Source organism: Zosterops lateralis (assembly GCF_965231275.1).
Source record: "Zosterops lateralis genome assembly, chromosome: Z".
NCBI classification, from domain to species: domain Eukaryota; kingdom Metazoa; phylum Chordata; class Aves; order Passeriformes; family Zosteropidae; genus Zosterops; species Zosterops lateralis.
In genome coordinates, this window is record NC_139800.1 from 33,925,031 (window position 1) to 33,947,151 (window position 22,121).

The 22,121-nt window shown below is 40.0% G+C and overlaps 1 protein-coding gene across 1 annotated transcript; it reads right to left on the reverse strand.

The window, feature by feature from the left end:
* Positions 1-1,830: 1,830 nt before the first annotated feature.
* HAUS6 (HAUS augmin like complex subunit 6) lies at positions 1,831-22,020 on the reverse strand. Its single transcript, XM_083884488.1, has 17 exons — positions 21,924-22,020; positions 20,754-20,849; positions 19,955-20,027; positions 18,832-18,964; positions 18,114-18,261; positions 14,890-14,955; positions 14,719-14,770; positions 14,346-14,519; positions 13,562-13,743; positions 12,831-12,960; positions 12,206-12,281; positions 10,357-10,447; positions 9,013-9,094; positions 8,174-8,350; positions 7,184-7,319; positions 5,887-6,846; positions 1,831-2,568 (listed from the first exon to the last, which is right to left on the reverse strand). The coding sequence occupies exons 1-16, from the start codon at positions 22,013-22,015 to the stop codon at positions 5,918-5,920; spliced, it is 2,637 nt and encodes an 878-aa protein (XP_083740614.1). The 5' UTR covers positions 22,016-22,020; the 3' UTR covers positions 1,831-2,568; positions 5,887-5,917.
* Between the last annotated feature and the right edge of the window lie 101 nt (positions 22,021-22,121).

Consider the following 22,121-nt stretch of genomic DNA (forward strand, 5'->3'; position numbering starts at 1 on the left):
ATCACATCTAGATGGGTCTTGAGTATTTCCAGTGAGGGAAACTCCACAGCCTCTCTGGGCAATCTGTTCCAGTGCTCAGTCACTGCACAGTAAAGAAGTTTCTCCTCATGTTCAGGTAGAACTGTACATCCGTTTCTGCCCGTTGACTCTTGTGCTATTGCTCAGTATATATACATAAGCAGAGCATGGATCCATCCACTGACACCCTCCCTTCTCAGTTGACTCTTCTTGAAATTGAACAGTCCCAACTCTGTGTATCACATTACTCATATTATGGAAATATTATTCCAGACACTTCAAACCTTTGTAGGCAATGCATATAAGCTCTGGCAAGAAAACCTAAGCATAATCTTCCAAATTTAAAAAAAAAAAAGACCAAGGAATGCTGAAGTTCCTAAAGCTATCTTTTTTGGAGCTTACCTGGTAATAATAGATGAATCTAAAGTGTGAAATACTGACTGCTCTGCAGTGCTGCACAAAATTACAGCATACTCTCCCCTGGATAGCAAAGTATTGTACCTTGTACTGTATTTCAACTAATGATAATACGGTGCACCTAACTTCAGAAGCTCAAATTACATACTTGTAGAAGCTGAACAAAGGAATCTTTTGATTAGGAAGTTCATGAGAACTGAATTTTCTCTAGGCTCAATGGGCAAGAACTTCTGATAGGTATCTTAAGATATTTAACGCTGTACTTAGGAATACTGTATTAATCTTTGGCAAATACCTAGGTTTAAAGAAGTCACAGAAATACAGTTGTATTTCTGGCTGTTCATAATACCTGGCTGTTCTCAACTTCCCTTTACTAATCAGTAAATTAGTGCTCTAAATGAGAATTTTAACTAGAATTTCAAATGAATTATGATGGACTTCCATTATAAGCCTAACCAAAAATTACCTAAGTATCCAACACAAACCAGCAGACAGGGGAGCTACTACTTACAATACAAAAATCATAGTGCTACATCCAACTGTAAGGAGGAAAGATTCTGGTTTTGTACATAACTCAAAATGTGAGCCCAGGTTTTCACAGGGAACTCAAAACTTTTACATGTCATTTTTTAATCCCAAACTGTCAATGCAGTTTAACTTTCCCTAAGAGAGGCCACAATCTTATTATCCACAGCTGCACATTTAGCTGGCCTACAACCCACCTGGCTACCTGGGCAATGTTTTGTGAAGTCACCAGCGCCAAGCTCTAGAGCCCAGGCCTGGCCAGAACACAGCTAGGCCTGTTCCAGGCAGCCAGTAGCTAAGGTGCTAACAGGATCATAGAACTTAGTTGGAAACAATCTTCAATATCAAGTCCAACAGCCTAGCACCATCACTGCATTCACCATTAAACCATGTGAAGTGCCTTATCCACACTTTTTTTCAACACTTCACCGGAGATGGTGACCTCACCAATTCCCAGGCCAGCCTGTACCAGTACTTTATAACCCTTTCCATGAAGAAACTTTTCCTGATAAGTAAACTTCCTCTGGTAGAACTTAGGGCCATTTCCTCTGCCCGGTCCCTTGTTGCACGTGAGACTGACACCCACCTGCCCCTTGTCAAACCTCGAGAACACCTGATTCACTGTCTGACCAACATATAAACTGGCTACTAGGAAGCACTTCCCTTTTACCTGCTAACGTACACAGCCACATTATACATATTACAGCTTCCTTAACCACTCACATGGGTTTTCATAAGGCATGTCAAATTCTCCTTTATAGGGAAGATGTCAAATACAGGTGGAGCTTCTTCCTAAAACCCAAGGAAACTGTTTTGGAACAAAGGAAGAAGACAATCCAGAACAAACCAACTTTATTTATCAATGCCTCTAAACACATAAGGCTAAGAGTCAGTACTTTTACAACAAGAAGTTCACCTCTTGGAGTCTCCTAGTCTCCTCACAACCTAGTAAGTGCATGTCAGTTGTTAAATCAAGTAGCATTAACACTACCACAAGCAACACATTTCTACAACTTTAGTGTAAATCATTTATTCAGTATACAGCTAAAGAAATAGGCACTCCTGTGAAGTTTAGAAAAAGGGAACAGTCTCTATCAACAAGTAGAATTGATGGCAACATGGACCACAAGTCTCAGAGAGATTAATGCAATGGAATGTAGAGCACCAAGTAATTTGAATCTGTTTGGTCGAGGACTGGGATGGGGTATGAGATGTGGATTAGGAGAAAAATTAACAGATTTCACTATTTCTCCTCTGCCATTTAGTTTTTCCATTTTCTAGGGTTATGCCATTTACTCATCTGCTGTTTAAAATGTTTAAAAAAAGAAAATATAGTTCTGTATATAAATGATGGGCTGTACATAGAAAACCACAGTGGATGATATGAAATTAGCAGTGCCAGAGCAGGTAACTGACACCCTTAAACAAGGAGACTGGAATGGAGTCTCCACCAAAAGGAGTGCAACTTCCCAATCCAGACAATGCTTGGAGAAGATGCTACACACTCCAGTGAATCATGAATGCACTGCTATGGTTATGCTGCTGCTTTACAAATTCCATCCTGATGAAGGTTCCTTCTTGTCCAGCTTCTAATTCAAATGTTCTTATCTGAAAGAGAAAACATACTAGTTTGCACTCTATAATATTCAACTATTAAGACAGAAATGCTGAAGTTATGTCACATATATTAATACAACACATATGAAATAGTACTCTAATTTTGATAAGTGCTCCAATCAGTTGCAAGCAACACAGTTACAGTTCTAAATGAAACCTGTATTGCAGAAAGCTTGCACAAAAAAAATAAATTTCACTACTCCTTGAGACTAGTTTATATTAAATTCCAAGTACTTCATTAAATCACAGAATAGTTAGCACTGGAAAGGACCTCTGGTCCTTTCATCCAGTCTAACCCCAACCACCAAGGCAGGGTCACTAAAGCAGGTGACACACAAATGTGTTCAGGCGGGTTTTGAGTGTCCCCAGAGAGGGAGACTCTCCAGCCTCCCCAGACAGCTGTCCCAGTGCTCTGCCACCCTCAGTGTAAAGAAGTTCTCCCTCAAGTTATGGTAGAACTTCTTGTGCTTTAGTTTATGGCCACAGCTCCTCATCTCTTCTGTGGGCACCACTGAAAAGAGTCTGGCACCTCCTGGCACCCACCTTTGAGATATTTGTATGTGCTGATGAGATCCCCTCTCAGTCCTCTCCAGACCAAAGAGGCCCAGCTCCTGCAGTCTCTTCTCATAAGAGAGAAGCTCCAGACCCCTGACCATCCTTGTGGCTCTCCACTGGACCCTCTCCAGCAGCTCCTTGTCTCTCTTGTGCTGAGGAGCCCAGAATGGGGCACAGCACTCCAGGTGTGGCCTCACTAGGGCTGAGTAGAGGGGAAAGGTCACCTCCCTCGACCTGCTGGCCACACTCTTCCCAGTTTACCCCAGGATTCCACTGGCCCTCCTGGCCACAGGGGCACTGACAGCTCATGGACAACTTGTGATCCAGCAGGAGTCCCAGGTCCTTTTCCACAGAGCTGCTCTGCAGGAGGTCAGCCCCAGCCTGTGCTGGCACTTGGGGCTGTTCCTCCCCAGGTGCAGGACCCAACACTTGCCCTTGTTGAGCCTCATTAGATTTCTCTCTGCCCAATCCTCCAGCTGATCAAGGTGCCAGGGAATGGCAGCAGAGCCCTCAGGTGGATCAGCCAGTTCCTCCAGTTTAGTGCCACCAGCAAACTTGCTGAAAGGTGCATTTGATCCCTTCCTCCACATCCCTGATGAATAAGATTGGTCCCAGTACTGATCCCTTGGAATACACTGACTGCAGACCTCCTGCTGGACTCTCCTCCACTATCGTGACTCTCTGAGCTCTGCCATTCAGCCAGTTCTTGATCCACCTCACTGTCCATTCCTCTAACCCACATTTCCTGAGCTTACCTATGAGGATGTTATGGGAGACAACATCAAAACTCTTGCTGAAATTAAGGTAGTACTGATACTGTCTGACCCAGGCAGATGCTGACTGAGATGTAATCTGAGCTCTGGGTGGGAGCCTGAGACAAGAGGCTGTGAACTGCCAGTCTTTATTAGGGTAACATGGGTATGAATATGGGTGACAGCAGCCAGGGCAATGGACAGTGACAGATGCATCAGGAGCTGGGAACTGCCTACCTTTTGGATAACAAAGGAGAGGAAGACTGGTGATACCATCTAGGTGGAAGGACACATAGAGTGGGGACAAAAGCTGAAGACTCAGAAGGAAGAGCAAGACTTGCACGCAGGGAGACTGAAGATGTAAAAGATCTGGGATTCCTTTGGTGGAGGTCCTGCTCAGAGGTACCAGCTCAAGCTGTTTCTGTGTTATTGCACCGTGAATAAATGGCTTTATGGACTGAGACATCCGAGACACTGCTATGGGAAACCTGGGGTCAAACCTTTAAGGAAGCCTGGTCTGACTGCATGTGGGCTGTGTAAGGAGCCAAGCAGGCACCTGCCAGCTCACTGGAGTCACCCACTGTGCAGGGGCTTCAGTCCCAGTAGTGAAAGTCTCTGACATTGGGAATGTCACTGCCAGAGAGTCTCATGAATGGCCACACTGGGAAGTTTCTTTAACAGCAGACAATATCCACTGCTCTCCCCTAGCCACCCATCCTGCCATGTCGTTTCAGAAGGCTATTGGTAAAGTATGATTTCCACTTGCCTACTCCCAGTGGCCATCTTGACTACTTGGTGAACCCATCCTGACTATTTCTCATGACCTACATTTCTTCTACATGCATGGTGATGATCTTCAGAGTGATCTGTTCCACCACCTTTCCAGGAATGATGGTGAGGCTGACTGGCCTGTAGTTTCCTGGTTCCTCCTTGTTGCCCTTTTGGAAGATAGATGTAACACTGGCTTTCCTCCAGTCATCAGGCACCTCCTGTTCTCCATTTCTCAAGTATCTGCCAGCTCCCTCAGCATCCATGGGAGCATCCCCCTGGAGCCCATGGATTTATGGGCCTTCAGTCTGTCTAGCTGACAAGAGTAACTGAACCCTCTATGACCAGGGGCAAGTCTTCCTTTCTCCAGTCTTCCTCTCTTAACTCTGAGGTCTGGGATTCCTGAAGGATAGCCTCAGCAGTAAAGACTAAGGCAAAGAAGGGATTCACTAATTCCACCTCTACCGTCACCTTCAAGACCTCCTGTCTTCCATCACTAAGACACCCATCTGCTTCAACAACAGTCCCACATTTTCCCTAATCTTCCTTTTCCTGCTGATGTACTTATGATTGACATCCCTTGCCAGACTCAATTCCAAGTGGGCGGTGGCCTGCCCTATCACATCCCTGCATACCATGTGTTTTCACAGAAGTCCTCCGTTACTAGTTCATTTTTATCAATTCATTTCAATAATTTAAGCTCACATGAAGCTAAACATTGCAATACTGATTAAACAGTTGACACTTCTATTGGAAATGGGGAAAGGGGATAGGCAGGCTGGAATGTAGGATAGTTCTATCAACACCTGAATGAACTCAAATCAATTTCAATGACCTAAGACACATTTCTAAATAATCAAATTTGTTCAGAGTAAACACGAAACTTCAAACTATCTTTGTGAATTCTCAAAATCTAACTTCAGATTATTCAAAATTCCACTGCAGATTGCAGTTAATGCCCCTTAAGCCTTTTTTTTTTTTTAACAGCTCCACATTACAGCAGAAAGTTAGATGAAGATTTTTTTCTTGTACTTGAACAATGCTGATAGAACTCTAGAACTAAAGGACGCATGTTTCCTTTATTTTTAATGTCTCATCCTCTATGAGAAATAAGCTTACAAATAGTTTTCCTCCACTTCCACAGCACCGTTCAATTACTTAGAGGTTATTCATAGTAGTATAGCCAGTGACAGAATGGACAAAATCTTGATGCATAAAGAAGACAGACGCTTACCTTTCAATTTATGTAGTAAGTTAATGGGACTTCATGTACCATCCATCTGTTGACAGGATACCAGCAAAGATGACAGGGCATATTTGCTTTCATTAGGAGAGTTTGGCAATGGCATCTTGGTGAATCCTTCAACCACGGAACGATCATCGTCATTTTCCTCTTCTTCTCGTATCACAGTTAGTTCAGCTCTGTAACTTTCAGATTTGTCTCCATTATGTGCTTGATGTAGCTCCTCTTCACTCTTAGACGGGGTCCTTTTTAGCACTTCATGTGAGTTGGACAGCAACTGTATATATACGTCCAATTTTTTAATATCCTCATTATTTTCTGAGCCATTCATTAAATTTTCACTGTCCATTGTATACAAAATGGAGTCTGAGCTTGCAGATACGCTGAGATCTATACTATCATATTCTGGAAGTGTTTCATCCAATATCCCCCTGTCAGTATTTTCATGACCAACAGAATTTAATGACTTCTCATCCATTGGAAAACTGCAACAGTGGTCTGAAAGTAGTGTATTTGTTCTACTACCACTTTCCAAACAAGTATCTGGAATATTCATGCTCTTCTCTACATTTTGCAAAGTCTGGCTTAGATCTTCTACAGAACTTCCACTCAAAGCAGAACAATCTACTTCCTCTGATTCAGTTTGCTCACTTTCTTGAATTCCAGATGTTTTTGAATCTGAAGATTCAGATGTATGACTTACACTCTCCTGCTCCTGAGAACTAGATTCTGTAGAACTTAACTGAGATTTGTTTTCTGGCACAGGCGGACCACAGTCAGATACCAGAGATGCAGGTTCAGAGCACACAAAAGTGGAGTCCACTTGCTCCTGCATACTGGGTGTAGCATTCATTGAAGATTCTTCTGTCACCACTTCAGTTGAGGACAGCTCTAGGTCTAATGAGCCCTCAGTCTGAATAGCTTTTCTCCACGAACTTCTAATTTCAGTAACTAAATGGAACAAACCAAGGTAAAATTTCAGTACTTCCAATCAATCTGTTTTTATTCTGTCCCTCCAGTGACATAAACAATCCAAGAGGGAATATGTATAGCTGCTTTATGTAATTTATGTTTTCTCAACACAAAGGAGATTCTATATAAGAAAAAAAATCTCTTAAATTGAACTCACAGTATTCACATCTTATTAGGTCTACTGTGTTGTGTTAAAAAGTGAGCCATTAGAAAAACATGCAACATCACCAAATTATCTTATTCTTTTTGTGTGAATGTCAATGAACTAACCACATTTTTTAATCAATGAGCATTATAAAAAGAGTTTCAAACTCACGCAGATTTTCTGGAGTTTGGGGTATTTGTTTCCTCGTTATAAAAGGGTCAAAAGACAGGGAGCTAATGAGATCCTCCAATGCCATTCCTTTTTCTTCACCACTGTCAGGTAACTCAGACATCACTGACTTTGCAATCTGTAGGATGTTAGAGAATAGCAAATTCTGAGAAAGCAAAATTATAACCTCTTCGTTTCTGTCAGCTATGGTTCAAAATAAATCTCATTCTCTAAATCATCTGGAGAATTTGGAATATCCTAACTTTTCTGCTATTTACTACTGAGGTTCACAATGACCTAATATCCTACAAACACAAAATAATAGATAAGGGACTGAAATCAGATTCAATTCTCAGTTCACTCATCACCTATGAATCCACCTTTCAAATAAGAAAGTATGCTCAGATAGAATATATTTAAGATATTAGCCAAGAACTGCATAAGCATGAAGACTAGAGATATATTCAAATAAATCAAAAATTTTAGCAGATGAAAAATAACTATAATTTCAGTGAAAAATGCTATTTACTCGCCAAAATAAGATGTGGCACATTATACAGTAACTCTTGTGAAGGAATTCCTCAGCCAAATATTAAATAAAATACCTAAAATAAAAAAATACTTACATTCCTACTTAAATTACCAAGTCCCTTTTAAATACTTAACCTGTATAACTTAAGAATTCAACAAGTTCTTTTTGTTTCTGAGTATATGCAGGTGGACTTGAGACTGAAGTGTAATGATACCAAGATCTACTGAACATGCTATTCACTTCACCATGATTTTCAAGTATGATACCAGCGCAAACTCCATGCTTTGAGTGTGTACTTTATCAGTCCACTCTAAAGTTCTGTGACTCTCTAACTATCTAGCAGAAAAAGATAACTTTTGATGTATGTGGATTACAAGAGACATTTTTTCTTATAATTAGTGATTTGTTCTCTGAACTTAGTGATCACATACTTTAAAACGAACAAAAAAATACATCCTAACCTCTTCTGCCAGTTCATCTCTGGCTTTCTGAAGAAGGTCATCTTTTTTCACAGGAGACTTTGGCTGGGTAACATTTTCACCTGCATTCTCCATTCCTGAAGTGGGGAATTCTTCCTTTCCATTTTTTAGGATTTTTGGAGGCACAGGTGTTTTATTTCCCACAGGAGTACTCAAGGTCTACAGGAATACACAGGAATTATTAGTAGTTTTTATATCAAGCAAGGATATTAGCATGAGCTGCTGTAAAAATTCTGAACTGCACTGGCCCCAGTGTTTAGTTAACAAAAATATTTCAGTCTTGAATTCTAACTAAATACAAAATCTTTTTACAACTGTATTCAAAGGAGGACCTATGTAGTGATTAGGATGGGTGTGACATCCAACACAGATGACTCATTTGCAACTACCTTGATCACAGTACAGTGAACAGTTCTGCAATGGATAACTGTATATCCAAGTTGCTTCTACAACACATTTTAACCCTTAAACTGAAAGAAACAATGTCTGACCACTGCCCACACAAAAAGACTGTATCAGCAAACAGGGAATCAGTCACACACTGTATGTTATACAGGAAGTCAGATACAAGGGCACCTACTTCCTACTGCTCTTTCATAAAGCTTAACGAAGTCACTGAGAGTTAGCTTTTGCTAATTTTGCCAAACTCAAATGTGTAAAAATATTGCTCAAAAAACAACAAAAAACCACCTGGAAACCCCACAAAACAAACCAAAGCCCCCCAAAAACCACCCCCAAAACCCTTTTCCACAAAGTATAAGTTTCAACCAATATGAAAAGGATATGTTTTAAGTTTAATAATTTCAGAGATAGAAGGTTACATTTTCAATTAACAGGTCTCCATTTTCAGATGCTTCTGACAACGATGGCACTGGTGGTCTCAAGAAGGGAGAGAAGACATGACTAGACAAAAAAAAAACCCCAACAATTTTAGAGACAAATTAAACAATTGGAATGCAAATCTTAGAAGGCTTTTATATATTGTGTGCTCCGTATCTGTCCGTTACGATTTCCCTCAATTCGTCCCGGTCATCAGAAAGCAATTTTACTATAGGGAGAACAGTGTGACAATTAGAGCAGCTTAAGCCCTACTTGTGTATCAGCCTCCCAAAAACAGTAAATTAATAAACTCTGCTACTGATTAGCACTTACTTAGAAAAGTAAGAGATTTTGCAGTACACTTGTAAACAAGTCTTCTGCATTCTGCTATAAAAGATAACTGAAAAGTCTTCTGCCAACTTGACAACATTCTTTTTCCTATATAGTCTTTGTCTGAACCATTTCTGGCATCCACAGGTCTGTTCCTATATAAACTTGCTGATACTTAACAATCACTTGGCTACCAAAAACTTCAGCCTTATCACTTCTGGTAAGTTTTGTGCCAATCACATAGCTCTCAGAACTGCATGGTCCTCACTTGCTAGGAAAAGCACACCTTAAAATGTTTTTGATGTTACCTGTCTGTAGCCTCAGAAGTGGGCAAACCTCCATGCTGTATAAAGTCACTGAAAGAAACCAGGATTGAACTGTTAACTACTCTGACAGCCTCTGAGACTTAAATGCAACTACATCTACTGATGTCTAAGAATGGATGGCATTCCTTTGCTAACTCTCTTGGTCTCTTAGTAGGCAACGTTCACGCATCTGTAGGAGTCATATTATGAAAGACAGCATTATTCAAAAAGTCATGAAATATTCCTGGACTAAGCAAATGACGCAAGGAAAAAACTTTCTACGATACTATTGTTTTGTGTTTAACCCTCTGCTGGTGCTGTAGGAAGAGTAGCTACAGAACAATGTGACTGTAACTCTAAAGAAGAGTACTGAAAAAAGTCTTGCAGAGAAAGTTTAGCCCAAGAAACAGAAGTTTCTGTTCTGTCCATCTGTCTCTTGAATCTTAGAATGTAGTTAAAAGGCAAGAAAAAAACCTTGCAATTTGACTGCTACTCCTCCTATTCAGCAGCAACCAGTTGATCCATCTATCATGAGCTGGAGAAAGCAAGAGTTACTTTAGGAGTATTTTGCTAAATCAAGTACTTGTGACGTAATGAATATGTATTAATACTGAAATATTTCACTAAGACTCGAGATGCAAAACATGCATGTCCAATAAATAAACGTCTAATTTTTCTACTGTTTTTTCATCAAATTCTCATTAAGCATACCATCTTGAGGGTACTAAGGCTGTATCCTTCATGGTTTCTAAAGCCTCATCATTTTTCTCATGGCATTCTTCATGACAAGAGTCATCATTATCTAGAAAAACAACCAAAAAGTTTTAGTATTGCTTCCATGTTCTTCACTTAGGCTTCTCATGTGACACAGCTCACTCACACTACTTCTGTAGTCTACTCACTGGATGGATTTTATGAACAGTTCAGGAAAAATAAATTAATACTTAAGCAGGATAGTACTATCATTCCTTTTGCTCAGGCAGTAACTATAGCTACAGATGCCAACAGCAGCCAGCACCTCTTTCTGTTGTTTCTGAACACATCCAAGAAGCACGATTCTATCTGCTGTCCTGCACGTATCAATCAGGCTTTCCATCTTCCTCCAAACTATAATCCCAGCCACATCATCATTATCCCCTCCTCTCCAGGTACACCTCAATTCCACAAAGCACAACTCCACCCACCTTTACCCCAACTGCAATAATCAATAAATATCCCTGTGGATATGCTTATCCCTCTTGCTGTGTTAGTCCAAGCAAGGCAAGTTGTGTAAGTAAATGTTGAGAAATGTTTTGAACATTATTGGAGGTACACATACCTCAATCACAGACTGTCTAGAACTATGTACTAACTCTGGCACGTCTTGAATACACAGCCAAAGTTTAACCTCAGTAGTTCTCTACTAATCCTAATGTCACCTTCTGCAAGGACAAATGGCATTTCCCGTCACATTCAACTCAACAACACATCAAAAATCCAAGCTCACTTCCAGTAGTTAGGTCAGTATTTTGCTTTTGGAGTTGACCCTATTAACAGGCAGAAGTTTTCTTAGTGGCTGTATTCTCCAATAATGCATCTTAACCACAGGGTAGAGAGAATGTCACAGACATCAATTTGTCTCAAGCTTTCTGATTCTACCAGTTCACAGCATCATTGTACAGTGCTTCAATCCTTTAAATTTTTAAGGCAAACTATGTTCCAAATCCAATTCTGTAGCCTTTCCTCTGCAGCTTCTAGCCCTATACCTATATACACTCAGATGGCTGGAGCAGTACTTTCATCATTGTAACCAAAAGGATCTTCCTGACATTGTTTCCAGTATTGACATTCCAATACACCCCTGCTATGCCATTTTTCCTAAAAGGAACTGCAAATTACATAATTCAAGCAGTCTTTCCCCTTGCTTCGTAGCTTTTGACTTGTAACTCTGTACTAGTGACAGACAGGACTTGGTCAATAAGTAAAATGAGGTTACCCAGTAAAATATCATCAGATCATCAGCAGATTAGCATGTGCAACAACCATGCCTGATCTGACTGAATGCAACTGACACAGGTAAAGTGAGATCCTGATCAAATGGCACAGTTACTAAGGAATAAAGTATTTCAGAATACACCCAGTATTTTGGGGGAAGATAGTTACCTGGGAGGACACCTTCAATTTCTTTTCCTAGATGGTCAATGGGAAAACTTTTACTTTTTTTCTCTGTTTATTACTCCTCCAACCCAAAGTAAACTTTACTGTTAGATTGAATGTATTCTCTAGAATCCACAAATAAACCTTTGTACATGGACATCTATCTCAACATCCTTTGTGCAAGAACAACAAAATATCAAACAGTTCAGCACTGGGTTTTGGCCAAGCTTCAGAGAATCTCCAAGATTCTATGAAATTGAAAAACGCAAGGCAATTTTGGCAAAGAGTTATTCAAAACCCATTACCACTGACTATCAAAGACCATCTGCAAATGCAGTCAGGGAGGAGCCTTTTTGACTCCATGTAACTTTTAACAATTGTGGCAGTGGGGGAGAAGGAAAAGAAGCTTCTCCTCTTCACCTACCTGAAAATGACTGATAGAAGACAGTGTTTTCATCTTCATCTGAAGAACTGGAAGACTGGGGTGATGAAGCTGGTTGCTTTGAAAAGGAAAAGAGAAAGTTACACAAGCAGGCAGGAAACGTCTGTTGATCAGCAGCAATTAACAGACAGTTATTTAAAACAGCTTTTCTGCAAACCAGGTGTCAGACTCAACATGAAGTTTGCCCTCTCTCTGCTAGGTAGCTACAAAAGAGCATAACTTTCTGTCAGTGTGAGCATCAAAATGAGAATTGTTCATTCATCAAGTATCTCACTTTAAAAAGGGAAACAGAAATCAGCAAATATTCAGACTGAACATAGAAATGCTCAGCTTCCACAGGGAGACAGACAGAAACAAAACAAAAACATAATCACTCATGCCAATCTACCATCTCCAGTGAATACATCAGGTATCATAAAGTCAAATGTATTCTCTTTAAGGAACACTACTTCTTAAAGCAGAATCAGATGAACTGCACTACGTGAGTCCCCATACCTAACATAAAAGCTGAAGTGTTGCAGCAGTTTAAACACTAGTTTAGACCTACATCTTCTCTCACTTCACCCTTTTCTCTTTCCCAGAATCAGATAAAATGAGCACTACTTACTAGATCATCTTTCAAAATTAAATTAAAAGGACACTGGCCAAGAAATGTTTTCCACTTCGATTCCCAGATTTCCTGTTTTCTAGAAATAGACTGACACTTCAGCTCACAATGCTGTTGCTTTCTTCTTAGACTGTAATATATACACATGGAAAATGAATACACCTGTCAGTAGAGATAACAATTCTACATAAAGGGGGAAAGTATTACGTGTTCTCCCTTATCCTGATAAACCTTTGATATATATCAATTTATTCATGCATTTAGGCATACACTAAGAACTGAAATTCATAACCAAAACCACTGCTACTAGGTAATCTTCATGTTTCTTAGAGCAGAATTGGAAAAACTACACTAAAACACGTACACAATTAATACTTTAAATTCCTCTAAGCCAGTTACAGATTAAAGTTTTAAAAATCTCAGAACTTACTAATGCAACAAGAAAAAAAAAAAGCAAAAACCAGATCAGCAAGCAAATGAGGTCCCCAGGAACAAAGACTAAAATATTAATGAATCAAGGGCAAAAAGCTGAAGTTAACTAGAGAAGAACCTCAGTAAAAAGCCATATAAATAATTAAAACAAACACTACTTTTCCCAGAGGTACAAGAAAAAGACTGAACCAAAATGTTTTCGCCGTAACATTTTTCTAGAAAAGAATCCAGTAGACTTGATCCTGCCATTTAAGAACAAGCAATTAGAGAAAATTTCCCAACAATTTCCCAACAATTACCTTTTTGTGTTCAACTCCTGTAGTGCATTACTGTAGGATGTAACCACATCCTCAATTCTGTGAAGTTCTTTTAAATTACACTGACAATGTTCATCTCTCAATGTCATCAGGGCTTCATTTAACAACTGAGTAACTGTTAGGAAATTCAGTTTTCCACCTTCATATAAATTTCCTGTACAAAACTTGAAGTAGAGCAAGCAATAAAAAAAAAATTGTACATTACCAAAAAATTGGTACTGTAGTGGACAGTACCAATATCAGAAAGTTATGTCTTCAGTAGTCAGAACCAAGACACTGTACTACATTATATTTAGATGCAGGTCCTGATAGTTTCATTCTTCAAAAAATACTTCCTAGGTTAAAGCAATACAAGCCAAGAAAACTTCAACCAATGAAGTATTCTGTTTGACCACTGCCCAAAAAGATACTGCACAAACAAAACTGATGCCATAACTGAACACCATATACTACAGAATGAAAACAAAAGCCAATTAGTTGAAGCACCAGTTAAACCAGTCAACACAATTTTAGTGTCTAGATAACAAAAAAGTCAAGTACTAATTCAGCAGACTTATCAATGTATTTACATAGACATAACAAATACAAAATAGCATTATAATAATAAGAAATCTTTGCATATGAATTGTATGTATTTTGTGCATCCTTCCACAACCATCTCTAATAATCCATGAAGTACTTGTTTAATTTTTTAAGGTATTTAATTGTATCCCTGGGGAATAAATGAAAGCAGTTTAGCAATTTAGCAAGGACAAAAACCACTTACTCCATGTTTGTTAGTTTCAACTCTGTACGTCAACAACCCTGGAACACTCAAAACAACATCAGTTCCATCTAGAATACATGGATTAACACAGTCTTCGAGTACAGAATCCACAACTTCCTTTTCCTTTTTCAGAGATGTAAGCATTTCCACTACAAGTGTCCACATACTGCGGACCTTAATAGGAAAGGACAAAAACACTGTGTTAAAATGTTTGCTGTAATACCTATAATGACAGAGTATCAAAACAGCAGGAAGGCAGATGAAAGTGCTATCCTAATCACAAGTAGACAAGTGCAAATAACAGTATCTGACAGTAGGCGTTGCAGAAACATTAGAATTCAACACACTGCCACAGCAGGAACAAAATTCTTACCTTCAGAATTCTCTCAGTTGTGTTATTTTTGTTTTGGTCATTTTGTTTCATCCTATATGCACATGCAAAACAAAAGTTCAAGTGGACTACAGTGAAATTATAGTTCATACTTCATAAAACTAAGCATCTAATCTATTTCATACATCCTTAGTTACAAGGAAAAACACTTACCTGCAAGACTGCTTCTGCATAACTGCATATTCAGAGTCTGTCAGTTTTATTTCTCTAATTAAAGCCCTAGGAAAAAATTCAACAGCTAGTACAGGTTTATCAGAATTACTTACAGTCACTAACCAATTGTGTCCATTCTTTCCAAATCTGCATACTGAGGCAGTTGTTTCTTATACCCAGCAGCAGTAAGTAAGTTACTATAAGTATCTATTATGTACATGAACTACAAATATATTCAGCAATGCTACAGTGCCCAAACCCCTCACTTTCAAAAGACCAGAGAACAGAATACTAGAGTACAAATGGCTAGACCACAGAAGCTCTTTTGTCAGAGTGCTTTTATTGATATCTTAAGCATGTAAAAATGTAGTAGTCTGCTTTTCAAAAACACTAGGCCCCTGAATCATGCTGCATTCTAAAGGATCTTCAGAATTTTGGTGCATTGTCAAGAATGAAAAAACACTATAAAGAATTACATTTTTGAAGGGTATCACACGGTAAGCAGCAGAATTTCCCACACAAGGTTACAAGAGGCAATGAATTACGGAAATCAGAGTTTAGGAAACTTTAACCTCTGGAAATTGTATTTTTGAGCCTTCCATTGAAAGCAGAGCCTTTAATTATGCTACTCATAGTCTTGAATACTTCCAGGAACTGAGATTCCACTTCTGAGGGCGACCTTTTCCAGTTTAATTTTTCTCCCCTCAACACCTTGGGCCTGTTGCCTTGTCCTGTCAGAACATATCCTTGTGAAGACCATATTCTCTACAACTACTTTTTAGATACTGAAACTCTAAACAGGTTACACAACCCACATTTCTGCAGCTTTTACTCATACGTTTCACACTCTGCAACTCTAATCTACTGTAGTCCTTGGCTAGTATCTCTCCCATCTTTCTACTGTAAGTGGGCTGATCAAAACTGAACACAGTATTCCACATGTGGCATTAGAATTGCCAGCCCCAGCCAGCAACTAAGTACTACACAGCTGCTCACTCAATTCTTACCTCCCCAGCCCCAGTAGAATAGGAAGAACTTGAAAAATGGTAAAATGGGCTGAGATAAGAAGAGTTTAATAACTGAAATAAAAATACTATAACTTAGCTGTAAAGAAGAAAGAGAGAAAAGAGTAAAACTGAAGAAAATGAGTGATGCAAAATACAATTGCCCACCATCTGCTGACCATACAACATGGCTGCTGTTCCTGATTACCAGGACATCCTGTTGACTCATGCTCAGCTTGTGGCCCCACACTCTCACTTCTGATTCTCCTTAGCAGAGCTACTCTCCAGCTAATCACACACAAACCTATGCTGCTGTTGGGGGCTATTCTCTCTCTCAGGTGCAGGACCTCACACTGGTCTTTGTTAAACCCCACACAATTTTTGTTGTGCAAGTCTCCAGACCCAGCAAGGTCTTTCTGTGAAATGCTTCCCCATTGTGGTGTATCTGTCTTTCTTCCTCACAGTTTGGCACCATCTGCAAGTTTGGTGGGTTTGTATTCAAGCCTGTCATCCATATTCCTTAGGAAGACACAGCATCAGCCTAATAGCAATTCCACTCATAGACCAGTTACAACTTTCAGGCACTATCGCCCTTTGGGATCACCCCTTTATCTAGCCTTCTATCTTTCCAAATATGTCAGATCTGTTCTGAAACAACATCAAGTAACTATCCCTGTACTCCTGGATGAAAGCAATGAAACTACCCTCTTCTGCTACCAGTGTTTCTTTGCTTCTTTCACTATTGCTTCTTAGCACAGAGACTGGGCTACTCATGTTACCCATGCAGCCTGAGGCAAGGTACATATTGGGTATTCCAACCTGTGAGACTTGCAAGACCTAAGTCCTCCATGTACTTCCACTTCCTAATAATATACCACAGGATTCTTTCTTCAAGCTCTTATCAGGCTCTTGGAGCTTTAGCTGAACTTCAGCCTTCCTAGCAACATCACTTAACACTTGAGAAATATTTCTGTGTTTGTGTCTTGGTGTCAGTTCCCTTTTCTACATTCCATATGTTGCTACACTGTCCTAATTAGGCTGGTTATGTGTTGCACCTGTTTCTTTTTTCACTTAAGAAGACTATCACACATGAGTTTCAGCAAGGATCTCTGAAAGTATCTGATCACTCATGAGCTTTCCTGCTTTCCACAAGATACCTCCTACAGTTGCCTAGGCCAGAGGAAATGCACTCAAATTAACAGGCCAGTGTCATCAGTTTTCTTCGTCTTCCTCACACTCCTTTGGATTTTAAGTTCTACAGTCTTGGCTGCAGTGACCATTAGAGCCCTGTAACATCTCCAAAGAAGTTGTTTGTTTCATTTACATGCAGTGAGTTCAAAAGAGTACCTAGTCTACTCAACACACTCAGTGATTGCACTACAACGTCATCCTCTAGGTACTCCCATTTCCTACATTGTTAATGCACCACTGAACTACTTTCCCAGCAAATACCAGGGTAATCAAGGCCAGCAGAAACCCACCATGAGGTCTCCCTGGATTGCTAAACGCTCATCCAAAGGCATGAAACAGACCAGTCCTCTTGTATGGAGCTACACTACATGCACTGACACTACTCTTTAACCTACAGTGCAACCCCTCGCCCTTTTCTGCCATTTACTAAACAACTCACAACTGTCCATGACAGTGCTCCTGTCATGTAACCTATCCCACAAAATTCTGTAAATTCCACTGATACATAACTCTATGCTTGCAGAGAAACTTCTAGCCCTTGACACTTCTCAAGCTGGGAGTGCTTGCTATAAACAATAGCTAAGAATAGCATACTTTTGGTGAAATAACTAAGGTTTACATAAATAAAATGTGTCTCACAGTCATTAAACAAAACCAAGTGCTTCATCCTGAGAGTGTCATATTTTAGGATATGACCCTTCAAAAGAAATAATAGTGCTTTACATGTAGAATTGGCTATTTTAATGCCCAAGTAACATACAGCATCTCCTAAATGATTCATTTCATTAGACTATTATGCTTCACTAAAGACCTACAAGCAGTAGAACTGTTGGTGAAAGAAGGTAAAAGGGGAAGGGAGAAGTTCAACAGAATGAGGACCTCACATTGGTCTTTGTTAAACCCCACACAATTTTTGTTGTGCAAGTCTGTGATGTAAAGCATATATAGGCTTTTCAAATCCTTTTAAAAACACATACACATAACTCAGCTTTTATGAAAAGATTCACTTTCTTTTAATGTATTACTTACTGTGCTTTTTTCTCATATTCTTGAATAACAAAGTCTTCCCTTTGAAGAATTTGAAGCAGTTTATTGTATGCAACTCTGTGTCTTGCTTTTGCTATGTACATATCCTCAGGTCTCCACATTACAGCTTCAGCAAAAGGTATACCAGTGCCTAAACAGAAGTTGGCATTTGGATTATATTACTTGCTCTTAAAAAATTGACAGCTTCCTAATCTACCAAAATCAAACTGCAAGAATCATAAATCAAGATGCTCATTTTCACCTGGACTGAAATACAGCATGCAGTGTACTGCCTCTTTTGCCTTTTTTTTTTTCTGTTGTATACATCTTTATTCCCTCACTCTAACTCCCTTCCTATATTCTTTAGGCTACAATACAAGATGCCTGAAACAGATAGATCTGATCCTTCAGAATTCCTCAAGTTCTGAGAAAGAAAACAGTGTAGCCATCCAATACTTTTAGACCAAACCATTTCTTGTGCAGGTAATGGTGCAGAGCATTGTACAGGTGAACCTTGGAACAAGACCCATAAAGCAATAGAGAGCAAAACCATCTGCATTGTTCTATCAGCAGTAGCTCCGTGCAAATGCACAGAATCCTGTGAAAGACTCTGACCTGAGAAATCAACTAAGAACTACTTAAAGCTCCCATCATATATTAAAGACTTGACAGATTTACAAACATAACAAATTAAGCTTTTTTATTGTCCCATACAGCTTACCTACAGACAGCTTTTTCATGTCCTCAATCATTACGTATCTTGCGAAACGGTAGACCATGTGAACAAATTTAGCACCACCAGGACAAATCAGTAGGGAAGGTGTAATTTGTGGAAGACCTACATCCTCTCGCTTCTAGAAAAGGACAAGCATTAAATGCAAAACTAATCTAAGAAGTAAAGCAAAACCAACAGCTATCAAAGGACTTGTCTGCATACCAAAATACTGCAGATTGGCCACTAGCAAGCCTCATGCAAAGCTAAATGACTTTGCCACCACACTTGACACCTGCTGTAGTCAACAGAAAAGAATAAAGCTTTTTTCAATGTTCCAAACACCCAGCTAGTTCTGTACACAAGACGGTTTCAATGCAAAGACAGACATCAGTGTGGAATAATGTTAAAAATGGGTGCCCTCCTCATTCCTAACTGGTAATCTCTGAAAACACATTCAAGTTTTCAAGCTTTCTTTCATATTTTCGGCTGAGTAATGAATTGGTGTACTTTAATCATATTTAAAGATATTGTATGATTGGTTTTCACCTCACCCACTATTACTAAAATACAGAAGTGTTGAAGAACATAAAGACAAGATTTTTAGAATAATCATTAAAACAAAGGCAGTGTAAGAAAGCAACATAATAACCAATGATACCTGATGCAATCAGTTTTGCTTTGTCTTTAGAAAGCTTGCCTCACATTTTAGCCCCTTTCCCAATATACAAGAAAATCCTATTAATTAAGTTTTTCATGCATGTGAATCATCTTTCACAATAATAAACACTTCCCAGGCAATTTAAACTAACACCCCTCAAGCTGAAGGAAGTTATTCTCACCCAGGGCTAAAGGACTCCCTAGGCTTCCATTTAATCAAATACTGTTACCCAAAAGCAAGGCACAGCACTCTTAGGACCCAACTAGGTCTCTGTCTTCTAAATTCCCCAACGCCAACATCTTTTCTTCAAGGAAGTCCAAGATAAATTATATGAAAGAATATAAAAGGCAAAACTGAATTCTTTCATTTTAAAAATTCCTATTTAAAACTGATATAAAACAGTTCCTTTGAAAAAAGGGTAAGGTCACAGAAACCAACTGAGCATCAACTTCCACTTTTCATAATACTCACTGAAATTTCTTTTAGCCACAGACAGCAGTGCTTCCTAAATCTAAGACTTGATAATTTTCTGTATCCAGATTGCCTTTTCATTTAAAAAGGATGAAGAAGTAGAAAAAAAAAAAAAAGAAAAAGCCATGTCAAAACACAGTCAAATATTCAGATAGCTAATTAACCATTGTAAAAGCAAGAGTAAGACAGATTTCTTATTGATGCCAAGCCAGAAAATGAGGGGCATATACCTTAGACCAAGAATAGATGAAAATTTGTTGAATGACAATGTTTTCTTTCCATAAGTTAATTACAGATTATTTCAGAGAGAGGTTTGTCTGCAGCTCTAACTAGTGACAAGGGAAGAAGACAAAAAAAGAGGCCAGAACGCTGACCATTTTCATATATATCATTGGTCTTCCTCCTGCCATATCTTCAAATACATAAGCTGAAAAAACTCTGCTATACAAAGGAAAGCATTAAAGAACATAGGGTTCTTGAAGGTTCTGGCAACAATCCACAAATGGCAAATGTTATTATCTGTTTGGTCTGAAAGACTGGGACAGGTACATTACTTATCAGCTATTAAAATTTATATCAAAGTTGCCAAGTAACAGATAGTAACAGAAACAACTAATTAAGGCAAGATTTTGGACTGATCAAAATTGATTGACTAAGTGTGATCAAAAGGAAACAGATTCTCTGACTACATGCTCTTCTTCCAAAGTATTCCCCAAGAAACCTCCTTTCCCTCCAGCAACTATATAAAATGTATCCTTAATTAAGGGCATATCAGTAACCTCAGCAGTCAAACACTTACACGAAAGCTTGTCTTGCGCGGCCCTTATCCAGCTTACCAAACAAGAAGCAGGCGATGAGAGAAAACGCTTTGCTGTTCGGTTTAGCAAACATATGCCTAATACACAAATAAACAGCCACATCAGGAGCAGTTACAAATCAACACAGCATTTTTACTGTCTGCTCAAGACTACAAAAGTGTTATGTTACAGAGTAATTAATTGAATACTTTATTTCCTATGCAAAAGTATACACCTTTCATCCTATTTAACACGGGTGAAATCCAGGGCTGCAACAAAAACACTGTGGCCAGCAGATCAAAGTGGTGATTCTGCCCCTCAGTTCTGCTCTTGTGAGAGGCCCACCTGGAGTGCAGCATTCAGTTTTGGTTCCCCATCCTAACAAGGACCGGGAACTGTTGAAGCGAGTCCAGAGAAGGGGCACGAAGTTGAGAAGCAGACTGGAGCACTTCCTACAAAGACTGAGAGAGCTGGGGCTGTTCAGCCTGGAGAAGAGAAGGTTGCATGGAGACCTTACAGCAACCCTTACAGTATCCCTAGGGGGCCTACAGGGAAGCAGTTGAGGGACTCTTCGTCAGGAATTGTAGTGACAGAACAAGGAGTAATGGATACAAGTTGAAAGAGGGAAAATTTAGGTTAGATAATTGGGAAAAAATATTTACAATGACAGTAGTGAAGCACTGGAACGGGTGGAACAGCACTGGGAGGTTGCGGATGCCCCGAGCCCGGCAGTGTTTAAGGCCAGTCCGGGTAAGGCCTTGACCAACATGGTCTAGTGGGAGATGTCCCGGCCCACGGCAGTGGGGCGGAGGTGGGATCTCTGATGTTTTAAGGTCCATTCCAACCCTCTAACAATCTACGATGCTACGAAACAATTCCAGCAAAAGCGTTATCTTTCAAGGCAAGTTTTCAAAACACGTGCCAGAAAGCCCCTCACCTCTCCTTCCCCGACTGTGCGGGTAAGCAAGAGTTCTCACCATTCCTGGGCTTGATTTCTTCAGAAAGTCTGGGATAATATGGGCTGCGGCGGTACGGCGGGCATTTCCCGGGCACTCCATGTCGCCAGGGGCACCAGGCCCCCGGGCGGCCATGGCGAGAAGCTTCCGCCTCGCGCTCCCGAGCGAGGCTCGGGCCCCCCTGGACCCCCCGGCCCGGCCCTCTCCAGCACTAACCTCCCCAGTCTTATGTCATGGTAGCGCTCCGGGTGGAAACCCAAGGCCAGCAAACAGAGCCAGAGGTGATCGCTCTCCCACTGGGTGTCCATGGCAGCTCTGGGCACAGGGCAGGCGGGGGGGCGCTGAGCCCCTCCCGCCCGACACGGCTGCGCCATCTTCTCGAGCCCGCCAAAAACTCCCGCGCGCGGGCCCGCC